General features: G+C 58.1%; 1 protein-coding gene across 1 annotated transcript in view; it reads left to right on the forward strand.

Moving 5' to 3' along the window:
• Positions 1–548: 548 nt before the first annotated feature.
• ZNF496 (zinc finger protein 496) overlaps positions 549–18,050 on the forward strand; it is a 33,511-nt gene continuing 16,009 nt past the window's right edge. Inside the window, exons 1-6 of the mRNA XM_045803967.2 lie at positions 549–680; positions 843–1,054; positions 2,231–2,347; positions 2,700–3,126; positions 3,503–3,686; positions 5,994–6,070. Of these exons, the coding sequence (XP_045659923.1) occupies positions 2,737–3,126; positions 3,503–3,686; positions 5,994–6,070 (651 nt within the window). The 5' untranslated portion in view covers positions 549–680; positions 843–1,054; positions 2,231–2,347; positions 2,700–2,736. The remainder of the gene's footprint in view (positions 681–842; positions 1,055–2,230; positions 2,348–2,699; positions 3,127–3,502; positions 3,687–5,993; positions 6,071–18,050) is intronic.

Raw genomic sequence — 18,050 nt, forward strand, 5'->3', positions numbered from 1 at the left:
CGCGAGCCCGGTGGAGGGGAGGGGTTCTGGAGGCGAGAAGGTTGGGTCCGCCAGGGCTTGGGGTCGGGAAGGTCACAGTCGGGCTGGGGAGATGGAGTGGCCCACGGCGCGCGGGAGTAGGACGCACCTCCTTCCGCTCCCCCCTCCCACTTCCAGCATCCGGGCGTGGCTCGGGGGTCGCGCTCGGCCCTTCCCGGCGCCCGCAGCCACGGGGGGAGCCGGGCTGGGGAGAGCAGCGGCGGGAGGAGCCCCCACACGGCCCTTTCGGCACCCGCGCGCGCCCCGCCGCCGCCCGCGTCCCCGGCCGCCAGCTCGCCCGCCCCCGGCGCGCGTCCACCGCGCGGGCCCCGGGTCGTCCAGGCTGCTGCGGTGCGGTGGGCCCACAAAGCCCCCGGCTGGACGCCCAGGCCCAGGCGCGCGGAGCCGGGGCGGGGCGGGGCGGGGCGGGGCGCGCGGGCCGGGCCGGCCGGGGGGTGTCGGATGTCACCCCCCGCGCACACCTCGGCCGGGGGGCGGGGGAGCGAACCACTGAGATGCGGAGACCTCCCCGGTCCTAGAGCGGAGCAGGAAGTGTCCCAGGGGAGGGAGCCGGAGGGCTCCGGCCTTTCCTTTCCTGCGCGTCCGGCGGGCTCCGCGGCGGGCAGGCTCGCGCGGCCCGCCACCGGGGACGCGCCGCGGCGGTGAGTGCGGCCTGGGCGGCCCAGCTCCCCGCGCGCCCCGGCCCCGCGCGCCCGGCTCCCCGCGCGCCCCGCTTCCCCGCGCGCCCCGGCCGCCCTGCCCCGAGCCAAGCGGCGGGGACGGTGCGGGCGGGGCCGTAAGGCGACACAAATGCTGTTTTTCAGGCGCCTCCATTTGCTCCCACCTCTCCACTCCCGGGCGCAGCCGCGGTTTTCTGGATGAGACGGGGACGGAGTCGGCCCCTGCGAGGAACCGGCCCGCCTCAGGAAGGACGCCCGGGGGAGCGGGCTGGAAGGATGAGGAGCTGCTGCCGGAGACTTCCGCCGCAGCAGGAGGGATTCGAGTTAGACCCCGGGCAGGAGTTCCAGGCGGTGAGGTGAGCAGCCGGGAGCTGGCGGGACTGCGGGCGCGTTCGTGTGGCCAGGCTGGGAGGCGAGAGAGGGAGGCGGCGGGGAAAGCTGGCCCCTCTGCCTGGCCTAGCATGCTACTCCTTCCTTTCTGCTGCTCCGGCTGCGTCCTCCTGGAGCCGCTTTCAGCACGCCCCGCCCCCTCCGGGAATGCCCCCTGGACGAACGTGAGTTCATTCATCAGGCGTCCCCTCCCGAGCCGCCTGCGTGCCAGGTGTCCGGGTGACAAAGAGGGACCGGCCTGTGTGTTTGGGGGTGATCCGCAGCCCCCGGCGCGGGTGCCCCGCTGCGGACGCCCCGCTGCGGACGCCGAGTGGTGGAGGTGGGGCGCGAGTCTCCCAGCCTGGGGGCAGACCTGAGCCTGCCCTGCAGGTGTGTGATGGCCGAGCTCCTGGAAGCTGAGATGGTGCTCCAGCTGCCGGCGCAGACACCCTCGCGTCCTTTGGTGCCATTCTGTGTTTGTTCCTACCGTGGAAAGCAAAGAGGTCCGGAGCCTGGAGTTTGTCTGGTGGCCCTTCCGTGGCCTTTGCTCCTCTTGTGGCCTCGCTGCTGTTCTGTGAAATGGGCATGGGGGGAGCCTTATGCACACTGCTGTCCAAGGATCGCAGAGGCCTGAGGATAAGGGAAGGGGCCGTGTTTCCCCATGTGCCCTTCACTTTCCAGGCTAGAGTGGCCGTGGCTACTCTCTGATGTCACTGGGAAGATGTGGGGGCCTGATCCCTGTGCCCCGAGCGCCCCACCTTTGTTCTGCCTGAGGAAGGGCCGTGAGCTGTGTGCTGTCGCCTTCACCGTGGTTTGGGGATGACAAGGCGGGGAGGCAAGGGTGAAGGGCAGGGAGGGCGTCTTCATACCCTGAAGTTTTATTCAGACTTTGGAGTGAGGGGTAGAGGCTGACGCGCAGCACTGCTGTTTCTGAATACACTCTGACTTCTCTCTGGGTACACGCAGGATGTGGCTGCGTCTTTCCCCTCTCCCGTCTCTCGTCTCTCATCTGGCGTCCTCGGGGCTGTCTGCTTCATCCTGTACGCTCTGCTGGGTGGGGCTCACTCTGGCAGACCCAGCCTGGTCCTCCGCCCCGGCCACCTGCAGTGCTGACTTCTGGTCCTGGGTCTGCTTTGAAGGCATGTCTGTCTTTGTCTTTCCAGCTCTTTTTGCAAAGTTCTCAAGGGCAAGGAGGGCGACTTTGGCTCCAACGCCTCAAGATAGCGTCCTGCTCCGCACAGGCATCTCAGGTCCTGTCCAGGAGAACCTGGCCACCAAAGGTACCACAGCGCCTTCATTCCATCCCTCTCCTGGGTGTGGCCCCATCCGTGTCCCTGGATGCTTGAAACGCCGGTTTCCTGTCCTGCTAGCGCTTTTCTCCCAGACTCCCCTCCTTGTGTGTCTGGTCGCCCAGCTAGGGGAATCATGGGATGGTGCTGTTGGGGACGGGGGTGTTACTTCCCTCCCCCCCCCCTCGTGTAAGGAGCAGCCACACTGACTCCCTCTGCCGTGTCCCATAACTTCTCCCAAGGGCCGGGCTCTGTGGGCTTTGCCACTCTCCCCATCACCACCCCCAAAAACCTACCACAGGAGACCAGAACATTGAAGCCAGTGATTTCTGTTTGGAAATAGGGTCGTCTTCTGCTGCTGACCCCCGTCAAATCCCATCATGCCCACAGCCCTGTGCCCCCGAGTCTTGGCTCCGAAGGAAAGTGAGGAGCCCAGGAAAATGAGGAGCCCACCGGGAGAGAACCCTAGCCCCCAGGGGGAGCTTCCCAGCCCCGAGTCCTCCCGCCGCCTCTTCCGCCGCTTCCGCTACCAGGAGGCGGCGGGCCCCCGGGAGGCCCTGCACCGCCTCTGGGACCTCTGCCGGGGCTGGCTGCGGCCCGAGAGGCACACCAAGGAACAGATCCTGGAGCTGCTGGTGCTGGAGCAGTTCCTGGCCATCCTGCCCCGGGAGATCCAGGGCTGGGTGCGGGCCCAGGAGCCCGAGAGTGGCGACCAGGCTGTGGCGGCCGTGGAGGCGCTGGAACGGGAGCCGGGGAGACCCTGGCAGTGGGTGAGCAGGGGGGTCTGTGCTGGGCTGGCGGGGGGGGGGGTGCTGGGCGGCATGTGTGGAGAGGGGCTGCCGTGTACTTGGATGTTCGGCGGCATCCCGTGTCCCCTGGCCAGGGTGAGGAATTCTGTCTGGAGCTCCTGGCTTTGGTGAGGCTCCCACTGGAGTTCGGTTTCCCAAGAAAGCGGGTTCCATTCCTTGATGGTCCTGACTTCACAGTCCTGTGCAAGGCCCTGTCTGAGCCTCTGGCGGTCAGCCAGGAAGGTGCTCAGCAGGCCCAGGGAGCGACGGTGTTGGCCCAGTTTCCCGCACAGCCACCAGCCCTCGCCTGGCCAGGGACCTCTCCACCTGGCCCTGAAAAACCCTCTCCGGATTGCAGCTCAAGCACTGTGAAGACCCCGTGGTGATCGAGGATGGGGACAGCCCTCCGGACCAGGAGCAGGAGCGGCTGCCGGCAGAAGCCCAGAGCGACCTTGCCAAGAGCCAGGACACCCAGCCTGTGGCCCTGGCGCCAGGCCCTGGGCTCCCAAGCAGACCGCCAGGCCAGCTCAGTGGGGATCCAGGTACCTGCCAAGGGGGTGGGGGAGGGGCATGCATCCCCCACCCTGTGCCCGTGGCAGCGGCTCTCGGTGTCAGTATTTCCTTCTCATCCACTGAAGAGCCATGAGCTAAATGTGTTCGGGGTCTGGGACCTTCCCTAGAGCGAGCCAGTCAGAATCTGAGGAGCATGTGTATCCTCTTCGCTGTGCTAGGCCTGCCCAGGGGGACCACTGCCTATCTCTTGGAGGGTGCATCTCTGGGCCTTGTGGGCTTGGGGACCAGCCAGGCACCATCACCGGTAGGGCCCGTGGGGCAGCTGCGCTCAGCCGTGCCTCATCTTCCCGAACGGCTCTCTTCTCAGCTATGAAACAGCTGCTCTCGGGACATGTCATAGGAAATCTAAAACTGCATGGCGGGGAATGGGGCGGTGTTTTTGGGGTGCGGGGCCTGGCTGTCACCTAGGTGTATTTGGCTTTCTGTAGGAAGAGCGCCAGTGGCTGGAGGCAGCTGGTTTTGGCAGCCTTGAATCCTCAAGCTGTGACCTAGGGCATACTCCAAGTCCCAGTTTCCAAAGAAATCTAGCTTTTTAGGGACGTCTGCGTGACTAGGAACTATGTGGCTTTTACTGGGGACACATCCCCAGTGACAAACCAGTCACCCTTACTGGGTTTGTGGAGGACTAAAGGGTGCTGAGAGCAGGGACCCCGAGCTGCCCGTGATCGTCATGGGAGGTTCTGGTGCCCTTGGGGTGAAGGAGGGACCTCCACAGCGGGAGGGCTGGTTTGGGTGGACTTGCCATGTTGTCCTCTGGTTACAGCTGGAAAAAGCCAGGGGTGCATGCTTGTGATTCACACAAGTGGTCCCTTGTAACGTAGTAAGATTTTTAGTTTAAAAAAAAAGCGTCTTCAGTTTCTCTCTGTGTGAAAATAGTCTGCCTCCTGTGTAAGTGTTCAGCTTCTCCCTGCTTTCACGACAGGGCTGCTGGCCATGTTGGCTCGCTGGGGCTTCCATGACCCAGCAGCATCCGCGGGGCAGCTCACACGACAGATACTCCCACAGTTCTGGGGGGCCGACGTTCTGCATCGGGGCGTGGGCACGGTGGCTTTCTCGTGAGGTACCTCTCCGTGGCTTGCGGATGACCATCTTCTCCCTGCATCGTCACACAGTTGTCCCTGAGTGTCCACCTGTGTCCTAATCCCTTTTTATCCGGACACGAGTCACTGGGTCAGGGCCCACCCGGGGGGGACCTCAGTGCAGCTCAGTTTCCCCTTGGAAGCCCTTGTCTCAACTGTGGCCCTGCTCTGAGGTGCCAGGGCTTGGGACTTCACCGTGTGAGTTTGGTAGGACACAGTGCATCCCGTCACCCGGCACCAGGGAAACAGCCATCGTCCCAAGTAAACAGCACCTGTGCAGACGGCCCAGGGAGAGTGCTCAGGAGGACGGGGAGGAGCTGCATGCAGGCTCCTGTCCCAGCCCTGCCCAGGGAGGGACGCCGGATGCTAGTAACAGCTTGGGCGGGTTCAGCATGGGATGTAGGCTTTGCTCCTGGATTTGCTGTGACCCAGCAGACGCTAGCTTTCCAAGTCTTCCTCTGCGGAAGGAGCAGGTTTCCAAACAGCTGGTTTTCACACGGCAGCCCCACGGGCCAGGGGTGCGGCTCACCGCCTGAGACGCCCGAGCAAGGCGGTACGGTGCAGGCGGGAGAGGAGTCATCATCCTGCAGTGGAGTGGAGGTGCCAGTAGCCCGGGATGGGGGGGGCGGGCGGGCTGATGGCGTGCCACGCTCCGCACACCTGCCTGCTGGCACTTAGCACGCTGTGCCCGCTGGTCCGCCAAGAGCTGCTCGTGGTTGACGGCAGTCTTTCCAGATCTGTGTGATTTCTAAACTCGTCAGTGGCAGTGAGTCCCACAGTGATGTTCGTTGCCAGCAGCTCTTATGGACACCTGGACGCCATAGAGCTTGAGGCTTTACTTCCCCAGGTTGAGGATGAAGCTGAGTCCCTGGACCCAAGGGAGGCGGCAGAGTGCGCCGAGTACTAGACAGATTTGTCGCGTCTGTAATGCGTAGATTGTGCTCCTGAAGTGGAGAGAACACGGTGTGTTCACGGTACTGGGATTTACGTGAGACCAAAGAGCATCAGCATCACACACGCACAGAAAGCCACACAGTGGCAGAGCCACCTTAAACGCAGGCATTCCCCGCTCCAGCCCCTCCTCGCGATGTCAGAGAGCAAAGTGATGGCAATCCTGTGGTTTGCCAGTGCTCTGTATGTGCATCGGCTCGTAATCCTCGGACGAGGAAAGAGACACGCTTTTCCCTTCTCTTTCAGTTCTGCAAGACACCCCCCTTCTACAGGAGGCAAGTTTGAGGGACGCACAGCAGGTGACGGCCCTCCAGCTGCCCCCGGTGAGTGATTTCCGCCAGAGCCCTTGAACCCCCCACCGCTGCCCCTCTGCGCAGACAGCAGGGTAGAGCACAGGCGGCCTCGAGTGCCCATGCACCGTCCTCCGGACACCGTGGGGTCCCCCCGTGAAAGATGGGAGACCACACGGCATATCCGTTTCTATCCCAGTTGTCACAGTGATTGTATTCCAGAAGTGGTAGGAGGCAGAGGGAGAAGGCACGGGTCATTTCAGTACCATACACAGCCAGGCGTGTTGTTCAGGAGTCTCCGTGGTATGTTCCCATGTGATACTGCACACGACCAAGCAAGGCTTCCTTTCTCGCGTGTCCTGGGGCGATGGAGAGCCTGTCTGACGGGTGGTCTCACTCCCTCCTTCCTGGCCCTGTTGCTGCCATGGCTGCAGCTTCTCCTCATGCCTCCTTCATTTTCCTGACACTTTCGCCTGGCTGGCAGGTGCTGTGGTCTCATCCCGTAGGGAGGTGGGTGACGTGAGGTTTGGACCTACCAAATGGAGGACTGTCTGAGGGTCCCAGGTGGGCCTCCAGCACCGTGCATCCGACGAGACTTGGGAGTGGGGTCGGCTCAGCATGGGGAGGAACTAGTGGGTACATGGCTCAGGATGTCTCCGTTCCCCTCAAGCCGTATCCAAGGGCTCTTGGATGCAGCACGCGCCCCCACGTCCTCTGTGTCCCATGATGGCTATGGAACAGACTGACCCAGAGGAGGTAAAACACATGTTTCTTAGTAAAGATTGAGACTTCTGACCGGTGTGACATGCAGAGAGGTGCTGTGACCTCAGCATCTGATGAGCCTGGCATCCGTCTCTGAGTCTCTGCCTCCTGTACAACCGGAAGCCAGATTTCAGTGAGTCTGCGCCGTCTCATCGCTCCGCTGAAGACAGTTTTTGCTCAGTGCCCTGGAAGTCACCATCACAAAGGTCTTATTTTTTCAGAGTCGTTTTGAAATTTTTTTAATTTTTAATTGTAAAATACATATTACATAATATTTATCATCTTAGCTATTTTTAACGGACGGCAGTGTCTTTAAGCATTCAGCGATAGTAGGTACACTGTCGTGCAGACAGTCTCCAGAATGTTCTCATCTTCCGAAGTGGAAACCGCTGGCTGGTTAGGGAGTAACTCCCCTCTCCCCCAGTGAAACGGCCTTTCTGCCTCCTCTGTGAATTTGGCTGCTCCTGATAGCTCGTGTAAGTGCAATTAAACCTTTACGTTTGTGTCTTCGTAACTGGCTAAACATGCAGCCCGGTGTCCCCAGGTCCAGTCACGCTGTCACGTGACGGGTTTTCCTTCCTTTCTGAGGCTGAATAATATTGCACAGTGTGTATATAATGTGTTGTTTAGCAGAATAAGATTGTGCGTGCGTGTGCGATGCGCCCGGGTCAGCACGGTAATACCGCCCAGGGCGTGTGTGATGCGCCCGGGTCAGCACGGTAACGCCGCCCGGGGCGTGTGTGATGCGCCCGGGTCAGCACGGTAACGCCGCCCGGGGCGTGTGTGATGCGCCCGGGTCAGGAAGGTAACCCCGCGCGGCGCGTGTGTGATGTGCCCTGGTCAGCACAGTAACAGTGCGCGCGTGTCCGTAATGCGTTCTGTTCACTCACTTGTCCCTGGGCCCTTGTCCACATCTGGCTCTTGGCCCCGTGAGCAGTGCTTGCTGTGAACATAGGCGCACACACACAAACGTATTGCTGGTCTTCTTTCGGGGGGTAATTGCGTCCCCCTGCAGCGGCCAGGGAGAACAGAGCTCCCTTGTACGCCTCACACCACACAGTCGTGTCTGGTGAGAAGACTGTAGAGGCCATGGCCAGCACGTTGGTGTAGGTTTGCAGAGATGCAGAACGTGGCGCTTCACCAGAGCCGTCCACCAGTACGCTCCTGTGTCACGCCGACCTCGGGCTGCCCACCCCTGGGCGTGTATAAACGGATCCGGCATCTGGGACTGCGTGTTCTCAGTCTGCAAACGGCAGAGCTGTGGCGGGCATTGCAGGGGTCGGCGGCTCACGCCTTGCTGTGTGCCATGAGGTCCCAGGCGCGGATGCACCGCGGTGGGCTTGACCTGCTCCCCTGTTGAAACCTCCAGCTTGTGTCAGGTCTGGGGCCATTTTGTGCAAAGCTGGTGTAGATGTCGGCCGTCACGGGACCATCAGCTTCTTGCTCGGATGAAGGCCCAGGGTTGCACTTGCGGGCTGTACGGAACCTGCGTGATTGGTTTTGTAAGAAGCTGCTGCGTCCTTTTCCAGAGGGCCTAGGGCATGACGTCCCGTGCGCCGTGCACAGCCCAGCCGCTGTGCACTGTTGGCAGGCCGTTTTCCTCAGCCCTTCCGATGGCTGTGCCGGCCGTGCCATCGCGTGTACGTGATCCTTCCCCGAGGGTGATGGTGTTGGGCCTCGAGTCAGGTGCTCTCCAGCGTCTCGACATCCTCTTCCTTGACCTGTTTCTTCATGACTTTGTCCCATGTGCTCACTGGACCGTTTGCTTTTTTACAGGTGTTTTGGGAGCTCCATTGTAGATGTTTGCTCTTTGTTGGGTGTGTGTCTTGTAAATGTTAACTCGTTCTCAGGGTTGTCTTGCCATCCCTTTCCAGGGTGCTTAGCAGAGCAAAAGTTCTTTGGTTTTTTTTTTACCTCTAGGGTTTCAAACATTTTACTTTATTTATTTTTTATTAAAGTATGGTTGAAGCACGAAAGTGTTTAATTTGGATTTAGTCCAGGCTCTCTGTTTTTCCTTTTAAGGATCATCCTTTTGGTGTAAAGGCTAAGAACCCTGTGCCTTGTCTTCAGTCCCCAAGACTTCCTGCTGTGTTTGCTCCTAAAAGTCATGTAGTTGAACGTCCTGCGTTCTCAGTCCGTGTCGTGTAGTTGAACGTCCTGCGTTCTCAGTCCGTGTCGTGTAGGTGAACGTCCTGCGTTCTCAGTCCGTGTCGTGTAGGTGAACGTCCTGCGTTCTCAGTCCGTGTCGTGTAGTTGGACGTCCTGCGTTCTCAGTCCGTGTCGTGTAGTTGGACGTCCTGCGTTCTCAGTCCGTGTCGTGTAGTTGGACGTCCTGCGTTCTCAGTCCGTGTCGTGTAGTTGGACGTCCTGCGTTCTCAGTCCGTGTCGTGTAGTTGGACGTCCTGCGTTCTCAGTCCGTGTCGTGTAGTTGGACGTCCTGCGTTCTCAGTCCGTGTCGTGTAGTTGGACGTCCTGCGTTCTCAGTCCGTGTCGTGTAGTTGGACGTCCTGCGTTCTCAGTCCGTGTCGTGTAGTTGGACGTCCTGCGTTCTCAGTCCGTGTCGTGTAGTTGGACGTCCTGCGTTCTCAGTCCGTGTCGTGTAGTTGAATATCTTGCGTTCTCAGTCCATGCTGCATTTAATCCATGTCCTGGGTCATTCGCATTGGAACCCACGAGCGGTCCCTTTCGTGTCGGATGTGGGACTGGGTGGAGGGCTCTCTGGTTTTGCCAGTGGATGCCGGGTTGCTCCAGCCCCGAGTGCTGGAGGCTTCCCTCCTCCCTCCAAGGGCTTTGGCTCCTTCGTCAGGCATCAGTTGTGCCTATTTCTGTGGGTCTGTTCCGGTTTCTTCAGTCGGTGTTGTCTACCTATTTGTGTCCTGACTACTGTAGCTGCACACTGGGTCTTGAGGTTGGGTACTGATGCCTCCCCTTGTATTATTAAATTATTTAGCTGTTTTAGTCCTGCTGTCTTTCTGGGTAAATTTTAAATAATCTTGTCCCTATCTGCAAAAAGCCTTATTGAGACCTTGATAGGAATTTTCTTAAGCCTGCCTATCCATTTGGGGAGCGTTGACATTTTTGCCGTCTGAATCATTCTGTTTGTGAATGTGCTGTGCTTCTCCATTTACTTCTTTTTATCTTTTTTTTTTAATATTTTTTCTTTTTATTTTTTTAAAATAATCTCTACACCCCACGTGGGGCTCAAACCCACAACCCCGAGATCAAGAGTGGCACATTCCCCAACTGAGCTGGCCAGGTGCCCTGCATTTACTTATTTCTCCTTTGATTTCTTTCGTCAGAACTGTGTACTTCTCAGCACTCTGTATGTGTTTTGTTAGATTTATTCTTACTTATTTATTTTTAAAGATTTTTATTTATTTATTTATTTGAGAGAGAGAGAGCCCAAGTAGGCAGAGCGGCAGGCAGAGGGAGAGGGAGAAGCAGACCCTCCTCTGAGCAGGGAGCCCAATGCGGGGCTCAATCCCAGGACCGGGGATCATGACCTGAGCCAAGGCAGACGCTTCACCGACTGAGCCACCAGGTGGCTAGGTTTATACCTAAGTACTTCATTTTTGAACAGTCGTAAATGATACGATTATCATTTTAGTATTTTGATAACAACATACTCATTTCTAGTGTAAGAAATGTGGTTGGTTTTTGTATGTTTCTCTTGTCTTCTGTGCCCTTGCTGGATTCACACATCCGTTTCTTTCTAAACAGAGTGCTCTGGGTTTTCCCTGTATACAGTCACGCTGTCCGCCCATAAAGACAGTTTTACTTCTTTCCGGGCTGTGTCTTCATCCCGTCTCCTGGCTTCCTTCAGGCGAGAGCTCCCAGCATGATGTGGGGAGGTGGTGCTGAACGCCCTTGTCCCTGCCTGTTCCCAGGCTTAGCGGGAAAGGGTTCAGTCTTCACCGTCCGCCCGTCCGCAACAACGGCAGCTGTGGGTGTTTGGAAATACTCTTTATCCAGTTGGGAAAGTTCCTCGACCCCCTGTTTTCCTGCGGTTTTTATTACAATGGGTGGCTGTTGAAATTTGTCAAAACTTTTCCTGTTCTAGTTGGTCATGTGAATTTTCTGTAAACTGTTAATGTTGTGGATTGTATTTATTGATTTGTGGATATCAAACCACCTTGCATCACTGGAATGGACCTCTTCTGGTCACGGAGTAATGTTCTGTGGGTATATTGCCGAATTTTATTTTCTTTTACAGTTGACCCTTGAACAACACGAATTTGAACTGTGATTGTCCATTTACATGCAGATTTTATTTTAAAGATTTTATTCATGTATTTGACAGAGAGAGACAGCCAGCAAAAGAGGGAACACAAGCAGGGGGAGTGGGAGAGGAAGAAGCAGGCTCCCAGCGGAGGAGCCCGATGTGGGACTCGATTCCGGAACTCCGGGATCACACCTTGAGCAGAAGGCAGACACTTAACGACTGAGCCACCCAGGTGCCCCAGCATGCAGATTTTTTTTGGCAAATACAGTATAGTACCGTAAATGTGTTTTCTCTTCCTTATGATTTTCTTAATAAGAGTCCCTTTTATTTCTTCCTTTATTGTAAGAATACAGCATATAATATGTTTAACGTACAAAACATGTGTTAATCGACTGTTTACGTCTTTGGAGAAGTCCGAAGGTATATATGGATTGTGTGTGGCAGGGGGAAGGTTGTGCCGCTGACCCCTGCATAGTCTTTGGGTCACCTACATTTCGTTAAGGATTTCTGTATCTACTGGCTGTGGAGAGATACGGGTCTTCACGGTCTTTGTCTGGCTTTGGTATGAGGGTAATACTGGGTTCGTAAGATGAATCAGGATGTGTCCACTCTTGATTTCTAAAGGAGCTTGTTGAAAATTGGTTTTCATTCTCTGAACGTTTGGGTAGAGTTCTCCGGTGGCACCGTGGGAAGCTGGAGATTCGTGGGGCGGAAGGGGAAGTGGTAATTTAATTACAGACCCGACTTCCTTCACGGTCCGAGAGCTGTTCGCGTGGTGGTGGTTGGGTGCTGGTGTTTCTCAAACAGTGGGCTTCTTCCGTCGAACCTGTCAAATCCGTGCGTGCAGACGTGCTTGTGCTGTCCTTCATGATCATGACGCTGGAAATTGGTGTCTTCTCTCTTTTCCACGTCAGTCTTGAATGCTAGTGATCTTTTCAAAGAATTGGTTCATTGTTTCATTGATTTTCCTCTATTATTTCTGTGTTCGGTTTGATTTCTGCTGTCATCTTGACTGTTTTCTCCTTCCTGCCTGCGTTACTGGTCTTGGTTCTTGAGGTGCTGGGAGCTTCGATTATTGGGACTTCCCCTCACGTGAAGAATTTTAATGGAAGTGTTTCCGTGCATTGTTTTAAAAAATGTGGTGTTCAATTTCCGAGGGTTTGGGGATTTTCCCTTTATTTCTATCCCTGACGTCTGCTTGGATGGCATTGTGATCCAGGAACATGTGGTGCATGACTTCGGTAGTCCGCGTTTGTGGGGAGTTTCTTGCCTCCTTCCAGGATATGGTGAGCCGGGGTGCTTGAGCCGGGATCCGGTGAGCCAGGATGTGTGAGCCAGGATCCGGTGAGCCAGGGTGCGTGAGCCAGGATCCGGTGAGCCAGGCGTGAGCCAGGATCCGGTGAGCCAGGGTGCATGAGCCAGGGTGCGTGAACCAGGTTCCGGTGAGCCAGGGTGCGTGAGCCAGGGTGCGTGGGCCAGGGTGCATGAGCCAGGATCCGGTGAGCCAGGGTGCGTGAGCCAGGATCTGGTGAGCCAGGGTGCGTGGGCCAGGGTGCATGAGCCAGGATCCGGTGAGCCAGGGTGCGTGAGCCAGGATCTGGTGAGCCAGGGTGCGTGGGCCAGGGTGCGTGAGCCAGGATCCGGTGAGCCAGGGTGCGTGGGCCAGGGTGCATGAGCCAGGATCCGGTGAGCCAGGGTGCGTGAGCCAGGATCTGGTGAGCCAGGGTGCGTGAGCCAGGATCCGGTGAGCCAGGGTGCGTGTGCCGGGATCCGGTGAGCCGGGGTACATGGGCTGGGGTGAGTGGGCCAGGGTGCGTGAGCCAGGATCTGGTGTGCCAGGATCCGGTGAGCCAGGGTGCGTGAGCCAGGATCCGGTGAGCCAGGGTGCGTGGGCCAGGGTGCGTGTGCCGGGATCCGGTGAGCTGGGGTGCGTGGGCCAGGGTGCGTGGGCCGGGGTGCGTGAACCAGGATCCGGGGAGCCAGGGTGCGTGAGCCGGGATCCAGGGAGCCAGGGTGCGTGAGCCAGGATCCGGTGAGCCAGGATCTGGTGAGCCAGGTGCGTGGGTCAGGGTGCGTGAGCCAGGATCTGGTGAGCCAGGGTGCGTGAGCCAGGATCCGGTGAGCCAGGGTGCGTGGACCAGGTTCCGGTGGGCCAGGGTGCGTGAGCCAGGATCCGGTGGGCCAGGGTGCGTGGGTCAGGGTGCGTGAGCCAGGATCTGGTGAGCCAGGGTGCGTGAGCCAGGATCCGGTGAGCAAGGGTGCGTGGGCCAGGGTGCGTGAGCCAGGGCGCAGCCAGAGCTGTGTGGCGTTGGCAGCAGTGTAAGCGCTGCTCTTGGTGTTGATGGGAACATGTAGGTCAGCGCTCGGTGCAGGCCTGTTCTGCTCTTGTGTGTTTTCTGTCGGCCATCGGTAGTGGTTGGTTCCTCTCCGCCTTCCAGTCCTGTCCGTTTGCATCCTTTGTCTCAGCTCTCTGGTTTGGGACATACACACTGAGCATTGCTGTGCCTGCTTGGTGGACGACCCTTCTGTTATTGGAGGGTCCCCGTCTAGTGGTTTTCTTTGCTCTGAAGTCGACCTTACCTGGTCTTCTGCTGCTCCTCTTCCCTTTGATCAGTCGTTGTGTCATATGTATCTTCCATCTTTTCACTTCCAACCTGCCTGTCCCGTTATGTTTGAAGTTTCTTTTAAAGGTTTATTTATTTATTAGAGTACGAACAGGAGAGGTGGAGGGGGAGAGAGAGAGAATCCCAACCACACCCCACCCACACGTGGGCTGTCACAAATAAATAAATCTTCAAAAGAAATACATCTCTCAGTCTTTTTCTTTAAGTAAAACTCTGCCCCATACATGGGGCTTGAACTCAGGACCTGTACATCAAGAGTTGCGTGCTCTCACAAGTGAGCCAGCCGGACGCCCTAAATACATCAGTTAAGTCACAGAGTGGACTCAGAAACCTGACCTCTCTGCTATCTGAAAGAAACTCACGTCTGGGGCGCCTGGGTGGCACAGGTGGTTAAGCGTCCAGTTCTTGTGGTGGCCGAGGTCGTGATCCTGGGGTCATGGGATGGAGCCTCCCCCCCAGTCTTGGCAGAGGGCGAGAATCTCCAGCAGACTCCCTGCTACACTCGGAGCCTGACTGAGGCCATGACCTGAGCCAAAATCAAAAGTCTGTCACTTAACAGGCTGAGCCATCCAGGTGCCCTTATTTTAATGTAATTATCGATGTCTTTTTCCCATTCAGGTTTTTGTTTCTTTTTTTTTTTGCCTTCCTGTGGGTTACTAGAACATTCTGTAGACTTCCCTGTTGATTGACCATATCTTTATGAAAGTATGCTGTGGCCCGTGTTGAAGATGTTATTCTGGGCCATGGCTTGGGGTAAGGGAGCACGGGAGGGATTTTGCAGGGGAGGAGAGAGATGGGGCGCAGCCCCGCACAGAGTGGGAGTTCACGGCCAAGCGGCAGGGCCGGGTCAGCGGAGAAGAGATCAGTAAGAGGGAACATCGGGTTAGATGGGCCGGGGGCCAGGGAGGTGAGACCTCAGCTGGGGCTGCAGGCCGGTGGGAAACCTGAGCGGATTCCCCGGTGATGGGACATCGGCGCCTGTGGTCAGGGTTCATCAGATGCACAGACGGTGGCCCCACGAGACTCAGGGCCTGAGTGCAGGCTGCTCCGTGAGAGACGCTGTCAGAGCAGCTCTGGAGGCCACTGCTGCGGGTATCCCGTCAGGTACGGGACTGAATGCGCCCCCCCACCCCCACCCCCGTGGCCCTCCGCGGCCCCTTGCTGTGTGCACACAGATTTGAACACGCATACACGCACTTGAGACAGCGGGACAGCTGCTGCTGCTGCAGCCCTGGGGGAAGGAGAGCAGCTCCTTCCATTGGGGCTCCCTGCGCTCTGGTCCTTACGCCCGCGTACTCACCGCTTCCTGACCCGGAGAGCCTGTGGTCCGCGTTCTTCCTGGTGTCATTGCTGGCCACAGGTACGTTGACTGTGGACGCGTCGGGCAGCATGTGGCCCCCTTCGTTCCCAGAGGGCATCTTCTGCAGACCGGGGGGCCGTGGTTGGCGGTGGCGCTCAGCACATGGACAGTGGATAATGGGCTCCGTGCTCCCTCGTCACAGCTCAGAAGTGTCTTCGCTCCTGCGGGGAAGGGATCCTTCTGTGGCCACTTTCAGGGTGCTCTTGTCCTTCCTCTGTCTTGAGAGTTCACCAGTCCACTTCCCGTGTGTTTGCCACGATTTCTCCGGGTGGCCCGTCTGCGGTTCTCTCTGCTGCTTGGATCTGTGGGGCTGCGTGTTTGAACAAATGTGGGAATTCTGGAGGCAGTTTCCGAGCCCCGTGGGCCTGCAGGACTCTGCCCGTGGGATTTCAGCTGTTCCGTGGCCCTCACTCAGGCTACTTACACTCTGCTTGCGCGTTCATGGTCTGCTCTCTGTCCGTCGTTCAGATGGCACGTCTCTCCCCGTGGGCCGGTTCCGTCCTGTGTACCCTTCTTCCTGCTGGGAGCTCATCCCTGAGCTCTGCGTTCTGCTGTTTCCACTACTCGCTCTTTGTCTTCTGTGTTCGCTCCGGTTCTTGGTTCTTGGTGTAGACTCATCTGATACGCGGACTCTTCCTCTTGTTATGAGACCCAAGGTCTCCTTGAAACCATCCGTCCAGCTGGGTTTCCCCTTCGGACACACTCCAACAGAAGGCGGGGGCAGGCTGCCTCGGGGTCCCTGCTGGCGCTGCCGCAAGAGGGGGGCTCCTGCGCGGGCTTGGAGCACGGGCGGGGAGGGCACAGCCACGTCCCTGTGGGCAGTGCCACGGGGGGGGGGCTCCTGCGCAGGGTTGGGGCAGGGGTGCTAGGACAGCTTGCGATGACCCGGTGAGGGCACAAGGCGGGACTCCTGCGCTCCCCTGCTTGCACGAGCAGGGCCAGGGGCTCGTCACCATAGCTGTTCGGGTCCAGGGCCTGCCCCGGCCTTCTCTCTGCCTTCCAGAGTCTCACGTGTGTGTTTTATGTACCCGCGGCCCCGGGCTTTCTGTTCTTGGAGGCAATACTTAGGGGGAAGTATGTCTGCTCCGTGTGTCAGAAGGAGGCAGAAGTGGCGGTGGCAAAGTCTGTGATCCCACTCCTGTGGCCGCCCCGTGGCTCAGGTTTACATCCGGAGACGCCACGGGCGTGTCTGCGCCCACTGTGTTTCGCTCCTCTTTCCAGGCTTGGGTCCGTTCTCAGGCGCCGATCCAAGGGTGAAGGGAAGGAAATCCGTAACTGTAGTCACGTTACAAGTCTGTTGTTTTCTCCAGAACCCGCAGAGCTGCAGGCACTGCCCTCTGACAGCTCCAATTTCCTTCTGTCTCACCAGCCGTGGCGCTTCCCGTGTTTTCCTCGTCCGCAGACCTTCAGGGAGCGAGCCCCTTCCTGTGCTGTCCCGGCTTCAGTGCTGGCCTGCACAGAGGGCTGACAGAGGCGAAGTGCAGGAGAGAAGGGTGTTCTTGATGTGTCTGTCGGGGCCTCACAGACCCCCACGCAGGCGGTCAGATCCGCGGCTGGTGGACTGTTTGACTGGGGGCGATGCGTTTAGGAGAAAGCAGTACCGAGCGCAGGGATTGTGAGCTCCGGGGTTGGTAAGCTGTGGGAAGGCAGACATTTGCGGACGGTGATGGACGCTAAGGGCTGCTCAGTGACGTTTGTTTTGTCGTCTCTGGGCCAGCCAGAGTGCTGTCCTCTCTGGGGGCTAGGGGCCGTTAGCCCTTCCAGGCAGCGGAGAGGCGGGGGGCTCTTGACGAGGAAGAACAGTGATGGCTTTAGACAGAGACGCGGGCGAGCAAAACATGTTCTCCACGGTCTTGTTCCTCAATTTCCCTCAGCTGGAAAGTCCTGACGCCAAAGTGGCGTATTTGGGGATGTCCCTTTGTGACCCAGTCTGAGGCTGACCCCCGATTCTCTGATGCAAGCCCGTGGCTTCCTGCGGGCTGTCGTCCATCCTGTGGACCGTGTGCTGCCCCCACACCAGCCTCCTCCGTGCGGCCGTTGAGATGAGCCACTCAGGCCGTGTGCGTTGTACGGAGATGCTGAGTGGTTCATCCGTGGCTGTAGATTGGGAAGCCTGTCCCAGCTCCTGCTGAGCTGAGGACATTTCTGAACTATTCTGCATGCTTTAACTTTTGTTTTGGAATGGGCTCCGGACTTGGGAAAGATTGCAACAGTAGGACAGAGACTTGCCGAGACCCTCCACTTCAGTTTCTCTGTCCTCTCCCCACCCCCACTGTCCACCCCCGTGCCCATCTTTTCCCCGACCCTGTAGAGTGTCAGATGCGTCTTCTCTCTCCATTCATGCCACGCGCAGCTGCATACAGGAGCACGGCACGTGTGTCACGTCCTGGAAGTTTCAGCTGAGAGAATGTGCATCCAGGGTTCTGCTGCTCGGTTGGCGTCTGGTGTCCAGCGTTTCTCCCGAGGGCTTTCCCCTGTCTGTCACTGCCGTGATCATGCTGACGGGTGAAGCCTGGCCCTCGCTCCGCTGCAGTGTACCTCTGCATGAGATGCAGGCCGCACGGGTCGTGTGCGCTCCGTGGCTGCATCACGGGTCTCGGGGCTAACACCGCATACAGAGAGAGCGTATGTGGTTATCCCGCAGGGAGCGCTCCACGGACGGAGCGCTGTTCTCCTCCTCACCAGGACCAGGTGGAAAATGCTGTCTATATTCATACCGCCTTAAGTCTCATTTTGAGGAGCGCCTGGGTGGCTCTGTCAGTTAAGTGTCCGACTCTGGATCTCAGCTCAGGTCTTGATCTCAGGGTCATGAGTTCAAGCCCCGAGTTGGGCTCCACATGGGGGTAGAGCCTACGTTAAAAGAGAATGTAACTTGGGGCTGTAATTTGCATACAGTACATCTGTTTCAGTGTCCGGCTTGCAGAGTGTGTGGCAAGCGTGGTCGCCTGCGTCAGGATGGGGAGCGTGTCTGCATCACCCCAGAAGCTCCCTGGTGCCCGTTGGCGGCGGAGCCAGGTCCCCACGCCAGGCCACTGAACACGAGCT

Source organism: Ursus americanus, chromosome 5, assembly GCF_024610735.1.
Source record: "Ursus americanus isolate L20-20 chromosome 5, mUrsAme1.1.p, whole genome shotgun sequence".
NCBI classification, from domain to species: domain Eukaryota; kingdom Metazoa; phylum Chordata; class Mammalia; order Carnivora; family Ursidae; genus Ursus; species Ursus americanus.